Raw genomic sequence first — 21,771 nt, 5'->3', positions numbered from 1 at the left:
GAATCACTGTTCCTAGGTATCCTTGAATAGCCTTTATAGTTAATATTTACATTAATATTGCACCCACCAAGTATTTATTGATGGACAGCCAAATGTCTTATTCTGTAAAATGTGTTTATACTTCTACAAAAATTACTGCTTAAGTATTTGTTGTCATTTGAAGACAGGGTCACTCTAGTTCAGGCTGGTCTGGAAATCACTCTATAGCTGCCCTCAAACTTGGGGTGGATCCACCTACTTCAGACTCCCAAATGCTAGACTAAAGGTATGCACCACCATGCCAAGCTCTTTCAGTCTTTTTAGTCTCTTCTAAAGAAATAATAGAAAATTGTCTTGACACTAAAAATTAAAGGTACTCACTCTTACTAAACCAAACCTTTAAAAGTAGACTTGATCTCACTCTCTCTCACTCTCTCTTTCTCTCCTTCTCTCTGTCTCTAATAAATAAATATAAATAATTTTAAAAAGTAGACTTGAGATTAATCTGAAAGCTTTCCATACTAAAATCATGATACTATCACAAAGCACAAGCTAATTAGTTTTAGTCAAGTTTATTTATTTATCTATTCTTATATTTTCTCTTAGTGTGTATGTGTGTGATGTGTGTACATATGTATTCATGAATTCTCTGATCTCCCAGATAATGAATTAACCAGAATATATCATTCTCTGAGCATTATAGTTAGTCTAAGTTCTTATGTGAAAGCAAAAATATGTTTTTCATAGGAAAAATGTATATAATTTAGACATTTAATATCCCCAAGCTCTCTGTATCATAGGTTTTCATTATTATGAATGTATTATATAATACAAAATAGATGGACATATTTACAGGGATATTTTTGTGAAATAAGATTGATACAAAGAATATGTTTGTTTCTTGTTACTATTAAAGCATATACTTAAATACAATAGAAGCATTATTTCAACAAGTATTTCAATGATTCCCACAAATTGCAGGTGCCTTTTCAGTCATAGCTCAAAATCATATTTCTAGTCAGCCCTTAGTAACTTTTTAAAGAGCTCTTCCTCATAGTTGTTTTAATTTGCAATTCCCTAATGATGTATGTTAAGTATCTTTTCACATACACATTTGCCATCAGCATGTCTTCTTTTTTTATTTTAAAAAATGGCTTTATATTTTTAAGCAATTCCTGTTCTACATCATTTTTTTTGGGAACTTTGTTGAATGAATATACTGCATATTGGTCATAGTCCCATCCGATTATACTCTCATGTCCCCTTTTTCCTGCCCCCATTCCACTGAGGTCCCCCCTCAGTGGAGTTATCAATAATCACCATGGAGTCATGGGTGTACCAGTCTCTGACAGAGGGGACAATGTCTCAAACTGTGTCTTCCCACCCTATTGCTCTTACATTCTTTGTGCTCCTTCTTCCACAGTGTTCCCTGAGCATTAAAAGGTATGTTAAAATTCTCCCTTAGTGTGGAGATCTCTGAGCCTCTGATTTTCTGCTTTGATAAGTTTTGAGTGTCCTCCATGTCTACTGCCTTCTCCCTGGAGGAGGTTCTCAGGCTAGCACTGAAAGCAGCACTCATACTTAATCCATCACTTCTTCTGTAGTTCAACATTGCTTCTTTAATGAAGTATGTATTTATTTAAGATTTTTGTGTGCTGGTTTTTTTTGTTTGTTTGTTTGCTTGGTGTTTTTGTTTTTGTTTTTGTCTCAGCCTGCCCTTGAACTCACAGTGATCCTCATCCTCCCATGTGCTGAGATTAAAGGCATGTGCCATCATGCCTGGCCTCTTTTGGTTGTTTTTTAATTGTTGATTTTTAAGAGATTTTCTGGCACATTCTTATTTGAATAATGATATACCAATGTAACCGTAAAGTAATGTGAGGGAACTTCCAGATCCCTAGCATGAAGATTTTAATTGTGGTGGGCAGTTAATTTCTAGAACTACTATACCTGGTATATGCCCTTGAGAAGTCTGTTCTTTGCAGATGTGTTCTTGGCCAAAACCCCATAAGCTCAGGGAAATGGAGCATATCATATAAAGTTTAGTGTGGTACATATCTGTAGTAGGAGAAGGGAGCAAGCATAGTCTTCTAGGAATCTTTAAGACAGGCAACCTTGAGCCCACAGAGGCATCCTTCTGATGCTGCCTTCCCGCTACCAGTGATTAGATCTCACCTTCATTCTTGCCTGTTCTTTTTCTTTTCCTGTTTTTTTTTTTTTTTTACAGCGGGGGGGGGGCATTTTTTTATTGACAACTTCCATACTTACAATAAACCATAATAATTCCCTCCCCTCCCCCATTTTCCCCTCACAAATCCACTCTCCATCGTATCCCCTCCCTCACTGTGTTAGTCTTTCTTTTATTTTGATGTCATCATATTTTCCTACTACTATAAGTGCCTTGTGAAGGTAGTGCTAGGCACTGTGAGGTCATGGATATCAAGGCCAGTTTCTGTTTGGACAATTGCATTGTAATGAATCCTATCCTTCCTTTGGCTCTTACATTCTTTCTGTTACCTCTTCCACAATGGAATCTGAGCCTTAGAAAGTGTAAGTGCTGAACACTCCTCTGTCACTTCTCAGCACTATGGTGCCTTTTGGGTCATCCCAGAGGTGAACACCATCTGTAAAGCAAAGCTTCCTTAACCCAAAAGTGAGAGTAGCATTAATATATGGGAATGAACATTAAGTAAAGTGCTTACAGGACATGTGGTAGGCATAATATATGCATTTAGCCAGACAAGAGCAGGCACTACACTCCTAAGGCTCATGACCTCCCACACTATAGGCTTTTGATTAGATTTTCAGTACCAGGCATGTATTCCCTCCCACAGAGCAGGCCTCAAGTCCAATTAGAGAGCAGTTGGTTTCCCCCATAACAGGCATGCCACTATTGCACCCATTGATTCATTTGGCCTGGCTGGACAAACTTGAGGTTTCCAATGTCTACTGTTTCACTGTGTTCACCACTGATGGCTTCTGTCTCCCATAGGGCTGCGTACAGTGCAGCTTTTTCCAGCTTTCTGTCAGCTGGTCTACAGGGAGGAGGTTCTCAGCTTAGCTCCAGCAGGATTTCTCAGTGACCTTGCAGCCCAGGCATGTGGAGTCTTCAGCAAGAGGGTCTTACCATCTATTTCTGGTGGGAAACCAAGAACCTTGGCAGTAACCTGTAATGTTTGGGGGACAACAGAGGCCTCTCTGGCCAACAACTCCCTGGAAGATATCCCATTCCTGGCATTGATATTTTTCTAATAATAGTCTGTGGCTTTTGGGTGTGCCATTATCCAGAAAAGTAAGTTTTCATATGGCTTATTCACAATATCTTGAATTTTGATTAACCTCCCCCACACCCTACCCTTCTTTTACTCAATCTCTTCCCCTGGCCTCACTTAAGCTATTACAATCCCAGTAATCTGTTCTTCTATGTATGTATATATATATACATACATACATACATACATACATACATACATACATACATATATATATATATATATATATATATATATATATACACACACAATACCATCCCATTGAGTCCTCCCCTCTCCTCCCTCCCTCATAGCCCTTTTCTAGCTTAATGGCCTCTGCTACCATTCTTGTTTTATTTGTTCTGGTATCTGAAATGGGAAATTCCTTTGGCTTCCAGGATAATTTATTCTGGGAAATGTTATGATGATTATTTAGGTACCTTTCAATCTTGACATTCTATGGCTCTCGAAGCTATGCTGCCCTTCATTGGTGAGGACTGACTCACAGAACAGTCAGCTGGGAAAGCAAGTGCTAGAATATAAATGAGGATGCAATTGCAGTGGCAAACTGCTGTTCATGTACTATCTTTCTCAGCTTTTTTTCATTTGCACAATGAGTCATGAGAACTTGAGTAGCAAATTCCTAACCAAAAGGAAGAGGTCTGAAGATCATGTTTTCTCTGTCTGCTACAATGTTAACAAATTCAAGCTGATTATTTTCTTACCTAACAAATTTTCTTGGTGCACTGTAACAGAAAATCCATGAGAAATACATCATCATATTTCTAGATACTGAACTTTTCTCCAGAGGTTCATTTGTATACTATCTTCCCATTCATGTGTCCTCCAAGTGAGTTCATTTTATTGTTCCATATGTTAAAGCAATTAAAACTGACAAAATCCTCACAAAGAGCATTTCTCTGTCAGCAGAAGAGAAACCATGTGACTATGTATAGCAGAACCACTACTTATTGAAAAGATCCCTGGTGTGTTTCCTATAATCCAGGCACAAAGTTGTGTCAAAGACCCTGAAGAACTAATTAAAATAAAGATTTATGCATATATTTGTACGTGTCATTGTAGGCTAAAGGAAAAGAAAGACAGTGGCTCAGACATCAGGCTACTGGGGAACTAGACGATGCCAAGATTATTGATGGGCTGACTGGAGAAAAAGCCATCTACAAACGTCGGGGTGATCTGGAACCTCAAGTAAGTAATGGAGATCTAGGAGCCTCTGATACAAATGTGTAAGCCTTTTGGAGAGAGCTGTGTGCCATTAACCCAAAATATGGCAACTACAGAAAGCATCATGTAAAACAGATACATAAGAATGAGAAAAATATAAGCCTTATACTACTTACTAACAAGTAAGGTCTCATAAAGACAGAAAACACATGGTAATTTAAATCAATACAAAGACTGTTGACATACACAAAGGTAAGGTTAAGCAAACCCAGAGGACTCAGAGCAGCATTTTAGGGATAGTGTGCCTGGAGGTCTAACAGGACAGAGCAAGAAAGTAGATATTAATTAGACCCTGAAGATGCTAGTTCATGAATCTGTTGAAGGTAGGTCATGGTACTGTGGCCTTCAGTAGAGAAAGAGAGCCAGTATCCCTACTGCTTCCCCCTCCCCCACCTCTAGACACCAGCAGAGAAGCAACTGAGGGAATAAATACTGCAACCCATTACTTTGACTTGCCAGTCTTCCATCAGCAGAACTCTCTGGAAGTCAGCAGCAAGACTATCCACCTATGTGGTCCCTATAGAGCCAAACCCCAGATATAGAGCAGTGTTCTGGAGGAGAAAGTGAGGTGCTCTGGTGCCTGACAATCCAGGGCATTCACATGAGAAAAACAGAGGCATGTTAGTTGCTGCCTACTGCTCTCTAACTTTAGGGAGCTGTGACCATCGTATGACTTCAGAAATTCTTAGGAAATAAGGAATTCTCCCTTAAATGACTCTAATTGTAGTAGGTGAAGTTTGAAGCCATAATTGTTACCATACAATGGCAGCAGGGTGGAATACTGAATCCCTTAGTAAATTTTGGGTTCCCCTAGCCCTGAATTGCTGAGCAGCACCTGGGAGCAGCAGGGATGCGACTGTCAGGGCAGGGAGTGCCTCTCCTTGGCTGCTTACTCAGAGAGAATCTGGAGGTAATTTGGAAGTTCTTCTGTGCCATTGCCATGAGTCAACAACTACTTTCTTTACTGACTCACTGTGGTCAACACATGTATTTGGAGAAATCTGAAATATGAGTTGTTGTGGAAGCATGCGTGGCACTGTTGTTCCTTTGGGCAGACTCGACAATTCCTTAAGGAATATATTGCATTTGCTTCAAACCATTATCCTTTAATGCCCACAGTATTTTCTTGTAATTAAAGGCTCTGGTCATTTGTTTTCATGCATGTCAGCAAGTCTATAATAGCAGAATAATCTAGAATTTGTCATTTTTTGTCAGTAAAGCTGACAAACTTAAAAAAAATTCACATTGGCAGATATGAGTCAAGAATCAAAATGATCTCATAAGGTTACACATCTTAGTTAATAGTTGTTGCTAGGCAGCATCTCAGTGCCACTTTCACTGCCAGGAAAGGACAAAAGGACAGTAAAGCAGTAGTCCAGTAACTAAAGTAAAGAGAACTCAAAAGCTTACTAAAGACAGAAGATATTTTTTAAATACTCTCCTTAATTTCTTGCCACATTCCTGTCACATAACCTTGTTTTAGAAATCTGACATGTATTCATCCTCAGTGGAAAATGATTTTCAAGTGATGACTGCCTAACAAGTACAAGTAAAATTGATGTGGGCTTCCCTCTGAAACAAGATAAACTCTTGCCAGAATTACTGGTTCTGAAGCTTGGAATGAAAATGACATGTTGGGGTTTACATCTTTCCAGGTAATTATTTGTAAGTCACCAGCCTCCAGAGGCAGTTTTACTAGCCTAGATTGGGCTTTGAAAGAACTATACTCAAAAGGAAAAGCTTTTCCATATGGTCCTGGATAGCAACAGAAATCTGAAATTCCAATTATTGAAGTGCAAACCTTCAGCCTTTCCATCTGCCTGGACTGCCTTGTGCAGAGCTGAACCTACTACTGATCTTTCTGCCTCTGGGCAGGCACCATGGGGCCATTGAGAGTCCCAAGACAATAGATACTGATGCTTTTCTGCCCTTTTCTTCCTCAGGTGGGCAGCCCACAGCAGAAACCCAAGCGTCTCCGTCTGGTAGTGGATGTTTCTGGCAGTATGTATCGCTTCAATGGGGTGGATGGCCGGCTGGAGCGCTCAATGGAAGCTGTGTGCATGGTCATGGAAGCCTTTGAGAGCTACGAGGAAAAATTTAAGGTAATAGCATGAACTGAGAATACTGTGAAACGTCATTGACTGACTGCCCAGATGTGAGTTAGGGCACAGTGATAGAGGGACAGGTAGGTCCAGACTCCTTCCACAGCACACAGTCATCCTCTCACCAGCCCATTCGGCAGGGAAAGCGAGCCTTTTGTTTCTTATGCTCTAATAGTAGCATAATTTAAAGGACTTCTGGTTACTGCTGAAGATTGCTCTGTATTTTAATAATTTCTCCAAGCACCCTGCTTTCACCCTAAAGTCCCTTAGCACTATTGCCCCATCACCAGCCAGAGTCTGAGTGCATTGTCAGAGCTTGCTGTCTCTGCTTTCCTTTCCTTCCCACATGGACAACTGTACAGTGACATATGTCTTGACAGCTGACAGTGACAATGTGATGCTCCTCTAGGTGAGAAGCAGCTTCATGTTGAAACCATTTCTAGCATGCTATTGCTCAGTTTTCTGCATACCCTTCATTTCAGAGGTCTAATCACAGAGAAGGGATCCCCTCATACTGCCAGTTGCCACCTGATATAACCCTACTAGTCTGCTCTTAGCCATAGAAAGGACCTGTTCCACAGCCAATAATGCTGAGCTCCATTTCACACCATGTAGTTATACAGGAAGTTCTGTGGAAAGAAGTGGTACATGTTCTGATGTGTATAAAGAACATGCAGTCTGCCCCTAGGTACTCTGCATTTTATTCTGCGCCAAACAGACCCTTCAGGAAGAGGTAATTTCAGATCAGTTGCTATTTATCCTGACATATCACCTGTATCTCATCTCAGGATTGCTTCCTGGAGCTCTGTTACACTGCATACAGAAGCAAATTGATTTGTTATTTAATTTAGGCTCATTATTAAGGATCCAGTCCACTGACTCTCCCCCAGAGTCACTTGTATGAGGCTATAGGAAAGTCCTTTGAGAACTGAGTGGTAAGGAAAGAGCAGCTTTCTGTAGTGAGTACTGTGGGGTTGCAAGGTACAGGGTTCAAATACAAAGAACACGTGTACTTCCCATGACGAGGAGTTCTATGTCCCTTGTGACCAGTGAAAACTGTGGGACTGTTCAAGATTTCTTCTTGGTTCTAGCTGCCAGGAATCTAAGAGCCAAAATCTAAGGACCAACTCTGACTTCTTTACTTTTATATTATGGCTTTTTCCTTCCCTTGACTCTCACTTAACTCATATGTAAGTCTGTCTTTGTGTTTTTTTACTTTTTTATATTTTATGGGTCAAGGGAAACATAGAAAAGATTTATTTTTAAAGATTAGATCCAATCCCAGCACTTGTGAGGCAGAGGTAGGAGGATCACCGAGAGTTCGAGGCCACCCTGAAACTACATAGTGAATTCCAGGTCAGCCTGAGCCAGAGTGAGACCCAACCTTGAAAAAAAAAAAAAACAAAAAAAGTTTTTTTAAAAAAAGATTAGATCCTTTCTAGTATACAGTATAATTCTTAAATCATGTGGCCCACAGACAACCAGTTGTGGCTCAGCATCCATCTTTTTGATATAGTTGACCACATCCCACCTAAGGTTTAAAAGCCTTGAGTTTTTACCTGCCCCAACATTTCTTTCATTTCCCAAGCTCTTCCACCACTGGCACACTGGAGACTTTGTATCATATTCCTGCCACCCATCTGAGATTTGAATGGCCACAGGCCACCTACTTTCTGCTGGGGCTTTCCTGGTTGCCTCTGGAGAGGGTAGGAAGGAGATAGGATGGGCTACTTATATTCTGTGAGAGCTTTTCCTGTCTCAAATTAAATGTTTTTGAGTGTAAGTAATGGTCGCCCATGGTCTAAATGTAAGGTTGTAGAAGGGGAAGGGGGAAAGGTTAAGTCTTTGCCTATTCCCTGCCAGAAATCCCAGTCCTGTGGAGGCAGAGACAGAAGGGTCCTGTAACTTGCTTGCTAGCTAATCAATGAGTCCCAGGTTCAGGAAGAGACCCCATCTCAAAAATAAAATGGAAAAATGACTGAGGAAAATCACCAATGTCAACCTCTAGCTTCCAGATCAGCACACATACCAACATGCATACATGCATTCATATAACACACACACACACAAAATAACATATTTTACTTCAAATATAAAAATGAAATCTGACTGTGGTGGCACACACCCTTAATCCCAGCACTCAGGAGGCCTCTGGTAGGAGAATTGCTGTGAGTTTGAAGCCACCCTGAGACTACATAGGGAATTCAAGGTCAGCCTGGGCTACAGTGAGACCCTACCTCACAAAACATATGTGTATGTGTGTGTGTGTGTGTGTGTGTGTGTGTGTGGTTTGAGGAGCCCAGTGAAAATTTTATATTCCACAGACCCCCAATTCCAGACCATTCTTAAAGTAGTCTTCCCACAGTTACCCTGGTCTGTAAAGTATCTGATCTGTTGTGCTTTACCATCCTCAGAAGTGCCTGGGCTGGTGTGATGGTCTCTCTTGGCATCTGCTTGTGTTGTATTTGGCTGGGGCTCAGTGCTGCATCCCGGGTCATTACAGTCTGCACTTGGGAGGCTCACCTGAAGTCTGCCTCCACATTTGAATGTCTCATGCCAAACCACAGGAACCCTTGAGCAAGAATTACTGAGACAGCAAGGTAATTCACTGGCAAGGCACATTGCTAAGCCATTTGGATTTTTTAAATAAAATTTGTCATAATTGTTCTATCAAGTGAATCCAGTTACTCCCAGAACAGCATTCACAGGTTGCTTAGGACAAGAGCAACATGACTTGGTTATTGTCAGCATGGACACCTCTAGGCTGATAATTAGTATAATTTTATTTTTCCTACAGCATCTAAACAGTGCAGCTAAAGATGGAATGGTAATGGTTATATGAACTATTATCTTTTAGTCTGGAAGCATTTTTCCCCTTTATCTTAATTCCAACTTGTTCCTCATGATTTCGCCAGGCCCCTGGGGATGTTTTTGCTGTGATTTTAAAATAGACCTTTGCAAAAGCTCTTAATGCCTTGATTTGTTTTTTCAAAATACTCAGTCACACCAAAAGTTTGGTGACTGGTTTTCCACTAAGCATTCAAATACTGATGGCACCATAAAATAAATTTATTCTCTTATTCATAAATTGAGCTTTGGCAAAAGAGTGCCTCAATTATTATTATTATTATTCTTTTTAATGAAGGCAGGTAAGCTGTATTCCAAGGCCATCATTTTTCAACAGTATAAAAGGAGGCCCTGAAGGGAGTTGTTGGAGGGCAGAGGAATGGGCAGCACTTTTCCCCCAAACCCCTCCAATCTAGTCCAGTAGAAACAATTCCACTTGGATTGATACTGCATGGTATTTTGCAAGGTGGACTTCCTTTTTGAATTAACTGACTTTTTGATAATTTCATACATATATATAATGAATTTTATTTTTGGTTTTTAAAGGTAGGGTCTCAATGTAACCCAGGCTGACCTAGGAAATTCACTATGTAGTCTCAGAGTGGCCTCGAACTCATGGTGATCCTCCTCTGCCTTCCCAGTGCTGGGATTAAAGGCATACACTACCACACCCAGCTAAAATGTGTTTTGATCAGAGTCAATCCCCATTACTTTCTTGTCCCCTTCCTACTTCTGCTGAACCACAAACCCTATTCTCTTTGCAACTGCTTTCCCTCCTCTTTTTTGACAAATGAGTTTAATTAGGGCTGCTTACCTGAATATGATGTGTGGTGGGGGAGGGCTATTTTTACTGGAGCATGGCCAGCTTATTAGTGGCTACATCACTGAAGAAAATGTCTCTCTTTCCCCCCACATACACTACCATGTGCATCTGGCTTACGTGGGCACTGGGGAATCAAATCTAGTTCCTTAGGCTTAGCAGGCAAGTACCTTAACCACTAAGCCATTGCTCCAGTCCCTAAAAATATTTTTTTTAAGATTTTTTTTTAAAATTTTTATTTATTTATTTGAGAGCGACAGACACAGAGAGAAAGACAGATAGAGGGAGAGAGAGAGAATGGGCGCGCCAGGGCTTCCAGCCTCTGCAAACGAACTCCAGGCACGTGCACCCCCTTGTGCATCTGGCTAACGTGGGACCTGGGGAACCGAGCCTCGAACCGGGGTCCTTAGGCTTTACAGGCAAGCGCTTAACCTCTAAGCCATCTCTCCAGCCCCTAAAAATATTTTTTAAGGTAAGAAAAAGTTATAAAACCATTCTTTGGACTTGGAATGTAGCTCAGTGGTAGACTTCTTTCCTAGCATATGCAAGGCCTTGAGTTTAATCCCAACACTGCAAGAAAACAAAGAAGAGAAGAGAGGAAAGGAGAGAAGGGGAGGGGAGGAGAGGAGAAAAGAGAGGAGAGGAGAGGAGAGGAGAGGAGAGGAGAGGAGAGGAGAGGAGAGGAGAGGAGAGGAGAGGAGAGGAGAGGAGAGGAGAGGGAAAAGGCTGCCATTTTAGAACTAATAACACATTATTATTTCTTGCCAAGTCTGAGGGTTTCTCTTCTTAAAAAGTACTACTGACTCTCACTTGGATGACTCACTACTCCCTTGACAAGGAAACACAAAGCCAGATTGTCATTCTATTTCTTAGGCATACCACTGAATGGTCATAGAACCCTGGGAGTAGGAATTACCTTGGGAATTATTTTCACCAACCTTTCTTCTACAGATAAGAAAACCAAGAGTCAGTGAGGCTAAATACTTGCCCCAAGGTCACATAGATGGACTATAAAAAGCAAGGACTTGTCCCACTTTGGGAATCCTAGTTGTTTTCATCCTGTTTCTTGTAGCAATTTTATTCATGCCAAATGAGTATTGTGTAAAAATTAATTCATGAGTAAAGATGCCATTTCCATATTTATCTCTGCATACTCTCTGCATTCCACCATAGAGAGGTATTGTAACAGACCTGGTTTCTTCAAAAACATCTTGGTCAGAAAAGCCTGGATTAATTCCAAGAAAGTTATAGAACATTGTGAGTCACAAACCAACAACTGCTAGGAAAATTCTATCACAAACTCAGTGGAGTATCTACAGTTATTTCTTTCCCAGTGCTGTATGAGTGTTTCTTGGGTTTAGACATGGAAACCAGTCATCCTGCCAGGCTCAGGCTTCAAGTTTATTTGTGTGTGTGTCCGTCCATCTGTCCATCCATGTATGTAAAAGTGCAACATGTGTGTGTGTGGCTGTGTTTATATGTATACATGTGCATGTGGAGGTCAGAAGACAACGTTGGATGCTGTTCCTCAGGAATTCCATCCATCATTTTTTGAAACAATCTCTCAGTGGCCTCGAACCTCCAGTCTGGCTAGCTATTGAGACCTATCTCCATCTCCCCAGTGCTGGGATTACAAGCACACACCACTTTACTTGACTTTTTTAAATGTGAGTTCTAGGAATCAAACTCAGGTCCTCATGCTTGTACAGGAAGCACTTTACCAAGTGAGATATCTTCCCAGCCCTCAAATATAATCATATATTTTATTTATTTATTTTGGTTTTTCAAGGTAGGGTCTCACTCCAACCCAGGCTGATTTGGAATTTACTATGTAGTCTGAGGCTGGCTTGAACTAACAGTGATCTTCTCACCTCAGCCTCCCAAGTGCTAGAATTAAAGGCATGTGCTACCAAGCCAGGCAGAGAGAGAGAGAATGGGCACACAGTACCTCTAGCCACTGCAGATGAACTCAGACACATGTGCCACTTTGTGCATATGGCTTTACATGAGTACTGGAATCAAACTCGAGGTGTTAAGCTTTACATCCAAGCACCTTAACCAGTGAGCCATGTCTCCAGCCCCTCACGTATATGCTTATTGTTACCCAAAGATATGACAAAAACAAAGAGATATACATACTTTGCTAAGTCGATGCAAAGTTAAGTGAATATTCAGTATTAACTACATTATTGATGTTGAAGTATTGGTTAGGTCAGCCACAAAGTTTAAGTAGAGGTGAAGGAATGACTTGGGAAATATTATGTCTATATAGTAATAACACTCAACTTAATCAGGACATATTAATTTGGCTTCCACCTTACCAAGACTGTGTCTGTCTTAGGAAGTCCATTAGTCCTCAGCATCAGTGTCTCCATTTATGAAATGAGGTTGACACCTACAACAGAGGTTTACAAAGAATCGAAATTAGATGAGATATTTGAAGGCTCTGTGCACACTGAGAACTGCACATGTGTTGAACACTTTCACTTTCACTGCATGGCCCTAACCTTCAACGACTCTGGGAAGTCGAATTGATTATTCTGATTTTTCATAGAGGTCAGGTGATTTACAAGTGCACAGTGGTAGAGGTCACCTAAACTAACTTTACTTACAGGATGGAAAAGAGGTTTGGAAAGGTTAAGCAACTTGTTCTAAATCAAAATTCCTGTTAATGTCAAAGCCATGTCTAGCATCTTGACCTTTTAGAACATTATTGTTTTTCTATTGATTTCTATGATGTGCAGAAAAGTTAGCCAGGTAACACTATAGGTTATTAACTAAGATATTTTAGGATATTGGGAGCACTTCCCATAGCCTTTACACCCCTCATTCATCTTCCCATTCCCTGCTGCTCTCAGTCAGTAACGCCACTTTAGAATGTTGTGTTTAGGTTTTTGAACACGGACTCTCACATGTCATCACTCCGTGTTCAGAAATAGCCTCCTGTGATTGTGTCACACCTAGTCATAAAGCAGGTATATAATAAAGCATGGCCTCTCTGAAACCAGATTAACCTTCTTGATAAAAATTTAAATCACATTCATAAAAATGCTGATAGTTCTTTAAGTACTCCCTTGGCATTTTGGGTATTTCAAATCACCTTGACTAAAACTCTGTATTTGTTTCTATTTGTTATACTTTTCTCCAAAGTAATGAGATTTGCACAAGCAAATCTAGCTAAAAGGATCTAAACAAATTTCTAAAGCAAAGAAGCATTAAAAAGGAGTCCACTGTCATGGGGAATTCTGAACTGCTGTGGATTAATATTTACAGTGAGTGCTAAGAACAAGACTCCACAAGCATATCCAGGATACTTTGAAAAGTAGGGAAATCATGATCATAAGAATGATGAGCTGCTTAGAAAAATGTATGACCTAAATGAGGCTCTTCTTTACTAATTCTGTGGCTGCTTTGTGGCTGCACACATGAGGTGCAGACTGATTACATGAGAGTCCTGGCAGAGCCCAGGCTGGGTGGCTGGGTGAAATGGAAATTAATGAATTTAGCTAGACATGGTGGTATACACAAAGAATCATAAGTTTGAAGACAAGCCTGGGCTACATAGTGAGACCCTACCCCCCCTCCTCCTCCAAAAGGTTAAGGTTTTATACATTTCCTTGAACCCACACAGTTTTTAAAATATTTTTTAATTTTTATTTGTCTGTTTGAAAGAGAGAGAAAGAGGGAGAGAGAAAAGAGAGAGAGACAGAATAGGCATGCCAAGGCATCCAGTCACTGCAAACATGTGCAACCTTGTACATCTGGTTTATGTGGGTCTTGGGAAATTGAACCTGGGTCCTTTGGTTTTGCAGGCAAGTTCCTGAACTGCTAAGCTATCTATCCAGCCCACCCACACAGTTTTGAGGCTGAGAAGATTACTATTTGTAAACAAAGTAGGATCCTTGAATAGCAAATTCTAGAGTTATGATAGAGAAGTATTATTATTATTATTATTATTATTATTATTATTATTTTGGTTTTTTGAGATAGAGTCTCACTCTAGCCCAGGCTGTCCTGGAATTCTCTATGTAGCCTCAGGCTGGCCTCAAATTCTTAGCAGTCCTCCTACCTTAGCCTCCTCTCCACATTGGGATTAAAGGTATGTGCCACCACACCCAGCAAGAAGTATTGTTTCTTATGAAAATTTAAAATGATCTACAGAGATGCCAGAGCACTTCACACTTGGATGCATTTGAGATCCTTACTTGTGTTGGGCACAGAATAATCCCCAAGCCTGTCTGAAAGATTTGAAACTTAGACCTACAACCCCTTCTATGAGCTGCATCCTGCCGCACAGTGTCTATGCAGTCTACAGTACAACCTAGGCTCAAAAGCTGATCTTTCTGCAAATAGCACTTCTCTTACCACAGATAGAAAATGAGAAAAGGAGGAAGAAGGGAGAAAGGGAAAAAAAGGAGATCTGTAATTTACTTTTATAACCACATTGAGTGAAAAAGTACAGTGTGCTTCCTTGCCCTCCAACACGTAAGTGGTAAATAGACATGTCAGACAGTCCAGTCAAAGGAAGATGCTGTAAGGTTTTAATCAGCCAGTGTCTTGTTGCAGTAACATATATCTAACAGTGCATCTGATTTCTGTTTAGTAATTGGCTTTTTCTCTTATAAGGGACAATTTTGGTGACCCTTTGAACAGATCACATGATCAAAAATTTATATCATTTTATCTGTCATTACCTGATTAGTAGGAATTCTACCCATCACTTAAAAGGGAGGAAAAAAAGCCAAATCAATTCATAGTCTAGCAGTATTGCACATCACGGCCTGGGGCGCCAGATGGGCCAAAGGTAAGAACTCTCCACACTGCTGTGTTCCGCATAGAGCTTTGAGGAACCCAAGCATTCATTTTGTGATGACAGTTTCTCAGGTCATTAAGATGCATATTTTATCAAAGTATGAGATATGAGCATGTTTTATTTCACAGTTTGCTGCCATATTTCTAGCTCTTGAAGATTTAGACATCCTACATGGGCCTTCAGTTATGTCCCCTTCCTGGGGGTGATGGCTAGGTCTCATCTCCAGCCATGTCTCTCCCCAGTGCACATCTCACACCTCCTTCCTAGATAACTGTCCCTCCTCCCCACACACACTTCCCATTTATGTAGTTAGTTTGGTTTTGTTTTTCAAGGTAGGGTCCTGCTCCAGCTCAGGCTGACTGGAATTCACTATGTAGTCTCAGACTAACCTTGAACCCACAGCGGTCCTCCTACCTCAGCCTCCTGAGCACTGGGATTAAAGGCATACACCTGGCAGAGCACACTTCTTATTTTGACACAGTATCAATTTCAACAGAAATTTTTCTTGTAGTCCACGATTGTTGGTAGCTTGATAATGGAGAGCGGGCTTATGCTTGGATATGGTTCTGACTCTTCATTTCAAATGCAGCAATTTCAGTTATGTTATGGATTGCTTTTTGTCACCTGTCTTAGGCTAGCTACCATTTATCACATGATTACTAGTTAGGAAGATATATGACTTTTTATAGGTTATTTGTGAAAGAATATAGCCACAAGAAAAGGAAAGTGGTTTATTTTTCCAACATTACTACAAACTCAACGCATTTCTGCAGTAAGCATCCTGTCGTAGTAAGCATACTGTCGAAGATAACTAAAAATGCAAAGAGGACTCCAATAAGACCTTTCAAAGGCACAAACATGCCAACCAATGGTTTCATTCCCTGTAACAACTAAAGTAGTATTTTACATGGTATGTGTTCAGAGGATAGGTGCTAATTGATATTGGGTTGGTAAATAATCCAAAGTACCCAAAATCTTAAAGTCTTTATCCCCAAATCACACTTAGAACTTCCTTTGCAGATGCCTCCATTGTCCAGGTGCCCTAAGATCTACTCTAACCTTCCTGTCAGCCTCACAAAGTTGCTTTAGTGGGGTTAGAGGGAACTTGGGATGATGGGAGGAAATGGCCTTTGCCAGAACACAGAAAGAAGCTCAAGTGTCTTTCCAGATCCTGTAAGAGCTAGGCCTGACTCCTCGCTCTGTCCCTCTCATAATAGTCAGCACTTTTTCATGGATGCAGTGAGTAGGGAATGAAAAAGTACTTCCTAAATTGAAAAAATATGTCATCCACTATTAAGTGGAAAGCATATTACACAGTCACATGGCCAGTCTTCCATTTTAATGAAAATTATGTCGATATAGATACATATGTTAGTTTTGTACCCAGAGAATATAGTCAATTTGGTACCATTGTTAGGCTCATCCATGTCCTACCCCCTCCACCTGGCCCCTCCTTGAGGTATATGGGTCATGCATTCTGGAGTTAGCCCAAAGTTATGGGTAGGATGTCTCTGCATATCATGACCCAACATATGGCTCTGACATTCTTTCCACCTCCTCTTCTGCAAAATTTCCCTGAGCCATGTTGGGTTCGTTTTTGGTCTGCTTTAGTGATGAGGTGTTGGGGGCCGCTGGGTCTCTGGATCTCTGATTTGGTAGGATTTGATTTTTCTCTGTGTTGATCTCCTTCACCCTTGTTCTGGTACCCAGTTCACCAAGAAAACAGCACCCTTGCTTGTTTCGCAAATTGTTCTTAGTTTCAGCCGGGGCCCATCTGAGGTATGATGGGGTGGTTCTCTCCTTATGATCTACATCTATCTGAAAAGTGGAAGTAGATTCTCCAATGGAGAGTAAGTTAGCACAAGACAAATGAGATAACCCTTACTTTAATTTAATTTAATTTAACAGGTGTAGACCCTCTTGTAGTCCACAATTGTTGGTAGCTTGATAATGGAGAGCGGGCTTATGCTTGGATATGGTTCTGACTTGTTTCCCAGCTCCAGCTATGAGTCCCGTACCACTGAGGGGATCAGTTAGCCAAATCAAAAGTAGCTACTTTCCCACCATGGCTGTGTGCCACTGTTGCACTTGTGTGAGCATCATGACAGGTTATTTGCTGCTATGTAGGTTAGACCATGAGTTGCTTGGACAGATATTGGTCTTTTCCCCCCAGTCACCCATGTAGCACCTTCTGGCACTAGATGTGCTGACTGTCTGGGGACAGACTCTCTTCCAGCTTCCAGCCATGTTACCCCATGTTACATTTCAACCGCATAAGGTGTCTTCAGCAGTAGGGTCTTACCACTAACCTTTGGTGGGTCATCAAGTACTCTGACAGAAATCTGTCTTTCTTTTAGGAAACATTGTAGGTAACTCTGATCAAAAGCTCATTGTGGATGATAGCCACATGCTGCTACTGGGAGTTACAGGTCCATGCCCACTAAGAAAAGGAAGAAAAAGATAACTAATATAAAAGAGTTAGAGAGAAGAGAGAGAGGAGGGAGAGAGAGAAGCTGAGGAAGATTAAGGTCAGTCTTTATCATACCCTCTGCAGTGTCTTGTGGCTCAGGTGTTTTGTCTAAGGGCCTGGTGAAGGTTCAGCCATTTGGGCTGCCTTTTAGGATATAGAATTTTATGGTACCATTGCAGTTTGTGTTTCCCACCCCTTCCCTTGCCCTCCCCTCCCTCCCCATCCATCCCAGTGTCTAGTCCATGAGATGCTTTCTGGGTATGTAAGGCATCTTGGGTAGATTCAGATTAGGTGCTGTAGATGAGTGAGACTATGTGGCGATTTTCTTTCTGTGATTGGGTAAGTTCACTGAGAATGATCTGTTCCAGGTTTGACCATTTTTCCTCAAGTTTCATTGTGTCATTTTTTCTTATTGCTATATAGAATTCCATTGTGTAGATATACCATATCTTATTTATCCGTTCTTCTAGTGATGGACATCTGGGTTGATTCCAGCTCTTAGCTATTACGAATTGAGCTGCTACAAACATGGTTGAGCAAACCTCTCTGGCCTGTGGTTTGAAGGTTTTAGGGTAGATTCCCAGTAAGAGAATAACTGGGTCTGTTGGTATCTCTATAGTCTGCTTTTTCCAGAGTCTCCATATTGCATTCCAAAGTAGTTGTACCATCCTACATTCCCACCAACAGTGGATGAGTGTTCCTACTTCTCCACATCCTTGCCAGCATTTATTTTCACCTGATTTTTTGATGTTTGCTATCCTTACTGGAGTAAGGTGGGATCTCATAGTTGTTTCAATTTGCATTTCCCTGATGATTAAGGATGATGAACATGTTCTTAAGTGTGTGTTTGCCATTTGTATTTCTTCCTCTGTGAACTGCCTGTTCAGCTCTTTGCCCCATTTTGTGAGTGGGTTGTTTGACTTTTTACTGTTTAGGGTGTTTTTGTTTTTTTTTATCCTACCTTTGATTTTCTTTTTTTAACATTGAGTTTTTTTATTTAATTTATTTTTTATTAATTAGTTTTGTATTCAGCAGATACAGTCAGTTTAGTACCATTATTAGGCTCATCCATGACCTACCCCCTCCCCATTGGCCCCTCCTTGTTGAGGTATGTGGGTTGTGCATTGTGGAGTTAGCCCACAGTTATGGGTAAGATAAATGTCTCTGCATATCCTGACCCAACATGTGGCTCTGACATTCTTGCCGCCCCCTCTTCTGCAAAATTTCCCTGAGCCATGTTGGGTTCATTTTTGGTCTGCTTCAGTGATGAGGTGTTGGGGGCCTCTGAGGCTCTGGCTCTATGATTTGGTAGGAGTTGACCTACCTTTGATTTTCTATCTCTGACTTCTCAGATATGTTCACTCTTTTTAAGACTAGTGGACTAAATGGTCCAAGAATGATTAAAGAGGTAACTGTACCTCCACACAGAGCCTATCAGTCAGCAGGGTTCCCACAGCTTTGTCATTGTGGCAACTGCTTGTACACACTCACATGCATACACACACACACACACACACACACACAAACACACACAGATACATTAATGGACATCCACAAAGAGCTCATTAGTTTATAATTTTTTTAAGGCTGTATCACTCTTCTACTTTTCTAGCCTAAGGTGACCTGAAATTCTGCAGAGCAAGCTGGCCTCAAAACCACAATGATTCATGTTTAAATTATATATGTGATCCACCACACATGGCTTAGTTATATTTATAATGGAAAAAATAAAAACAAACTTAAAACATACAACATTCTAATATGAAATTATTTGATAAAATCAATTGTTTTTGTATTAAAAAGTTAGGTAATCACTTTACAACAAGTATTTAATGACAGCAGTGGTGACAATGTTCAGAATTGCTTTGACATAATTAGAAGTAGTAGCATTTCATCTTAATTGCAAACATGATATTAAAATTAATTTTAAATTAATAATTTGTGTTGATTAGAACATAAATGTTCTAAAAATTGAAGCTGGAGATTTTTAGTTTATTTTTTCTATTTAAGGGAGAATATTTAAAAAATTAAAAGTATACATTAAATTTAAAAAACAAAGTTAGGGCTGGAGAGATGGCTTAGCAGTAAAGGTGCTCGCCTATGAAGCCTAAAGACTCAAGTTTGTTTAGTTCCCCAGTACCCACATTAGCCAGATTCACAAAGTGGCACAGGCATCTGGAGTCCATTTGCAGTGGCTAGAGGCCCTTGCATCCCCATTCTCTCACTCTTAAATAACTAAATAAATAAATAAATAAAAGCTTATTGGACATTTTAATGCTGGATTATATTTACCTTAGCCTAAGTTTTTCATCATATTTATTGTGCTGAGCTCAGACAAATTTAACAAAACATATGATAGTCTCCTCCACAGTAATTTTTTTTCATGATGTTACTGAAAGGAATTTCAGTATACTACATACATTGTCAGTTAGGCAAAATTTATCCTATGAAATAATTGTCTAACATTTTTGACTTGATATAGTCGCATTCAAGAATTAAACGAAGCTGTATTTAAGAATTAAAACTTTAATAATAGCAAGTAACAAAATCACTCATATTCTGTTTAGGTTTTTGAAGTCTTTGTAGATTCTAGAGATTAGGCCTCTGTCAGTTGGATAGCCAGCATATATTTTCTCCCATTCTGTGGGTAATCTATTGGCTTTGCTTATTGTATGCTTGTCTATAAAGAAACTCTTCAGCTTCATGTGATCCCATTGGTTGAGTGACTGTTTAAGTTCGTGAGCTACTGGGGTTTTGTTCAGGAAGTCTTTTTCCATTCCTATATTATGGAAAGTTCTTCCTATATTTTCTTCCAGTAGCTGGGTTTCTGGTCTTATACTGAGGTCTTTGATCCATTTGGACTTGAGTGTAGTACATGGCAAAATGTGTCGATCAAGTTTCAATTTCCTGTATATGATTATTCAGTTTTTCCAGCACCATTTGTTGAAGATGCTATCATTTTTCCAGCCTATATTGTTAGGGCCTTTGTGAAATATCAAGTAGCTATAGTTGCTTGACCCAAAGTCCAGGTCCTCAAGTCTATTCCATGGGTCTATGTTCCTGTTTTTATGCCAGCACCATGCTGTTTTTATTATTACCAAGGCTTTGTAATATAGCTTTAGATCAGGTTTGGTGATGCCTCCAGAGGTATTTCTTTTTCTGAGGATATGTTTAGATATGTGAGGCCTTCTGCCTTTCCATATGAAATTTGAGATCATTTTTTTCTATCTCTGTGAAGAACACTGTTGGAATTTTAATTGGAATTGCATTAAATCTGTAAGTTGCCTTTGGTAGGATTGCCATCTTCATGATGTTAATTCTATCCATCCAGGAGCACATGAAGCTGAAGAGTTTCTTTACAGACAAGCATACAATAAGCAAAGCCAATAGATTACCCACAGAATGGGAGAAAATATTTGCAGGCTAACTGGATTTTCTTGCATTTGATTTTTCATGTTATTTCTTTCGTGCTGTGGTCTGCCCATCACAGTGTATGGGCACATAGGTGGGTGGAGCAGCCTGGGCTCCAGTACAGTGGGACGCTGAGGCAGTTGCCAAGCATCCTGGGCTTTGACTCTCACTTGCAAAAGCCGCCTGAGCTCCCTTCTGGCAGGGACACCAAAGTTACCTGAGCTCTCATGCAATAATGCACCAAAGCGCCTGCACTCACGCTAGGAGGGACACTGAGGCACCAAGCACTGAAGCAGCCTGAACTCTGGCATGGGGGAACACTGGAACCCAGAAGCAGTCTGCCCTCCCCCACGACAGGTCAATGGCAGTTGGCCAGCGTGGCAGACAGGGAGGGGCTGGCACCTGAGCTGGTGCAAGAGACAGAGAGACAGCCTGAGCTCATGCATGAATGTGTGGTGGTGGCCAGAGCAGTAAGTGAGCAAATGGGCCGAGCACACTAAGCTTGCACAAGCAGGGATCAGTGGTAGCATGCTGGCAACGTTTGGCAGGCAAATTGATCAAAGGAGCCTGAGCTCCGGGCCAGCAGGCAGAGCCTGCCCAATGTCACTCGTGGGCGGGGGTAGCAGGGCGATCCCCCCTGTGCAGTGAGGTAAGTGGAACCATGTTGGCCTGGGTCCCTTTTCCTACAGTAAGTGCAGGAGTTTCCTGAAGCTGGGACTGTTGGTAAGGCGGCTGCTTGGGGGAGGGGTGGGCTACCCACAAGTGAGGGAATCTGCGATTCCCTATTTTTTCCCCTCTGTGCCCTCCCACTGAAAATCTGTTGGAGATTGCTC

At 40.7% G+C, this 21,771-nt stretch overlaps 1 protein-coding gene across 2 annotated transcripts in view; it reads left to right on the top strand.

The window, feature by feature from the left end:
• The window catches only part of Vwa8 (von Willebrand factor A domain containing 8), a 463,242-nt gene that overhangs the window by 434,462 nt on the left and 7,009 nt on the right, over positions 1–21,771 (top strand). For both annotated transcript variants that reach the window (XM_004650767.3, XR_006636125.1), the window contains exons 41-42: positions 4,314–4,439; positions 6,419–6,577. In XM_004650767.3, the coding sequence (XP_004650824.2) occupies positions 4,314–4,439; positions 6,419–6,577 (285 nt within the window). The remainder of the gene's footprint in view (positions 1–4,313; positions 4,440–6,418; positions 6,578–21,771) is intronic.

Source organism: Jaculus jaculus, chromosome 3, assembly GCF_020740685.1.
Source record: "Jaculus jaculus isolate mJacJac1 chromosome 3, mJacJac1.mat.Y.cur, whole genome shotgun sequence".
In the NCBI taxonomy this organism is placed as follows: domain Eukaryota; kingdom Metazoa; phylum Chordata; class Mammalia; order Rodentia; family Dipodidae; genus Jaculus; species Jaculus jaculus.
The sequence above is the reverse complement of the archived record's forward strand: the minus strand, read 5'-3'. Positions and strand labels throughout refer to the sequence as shown.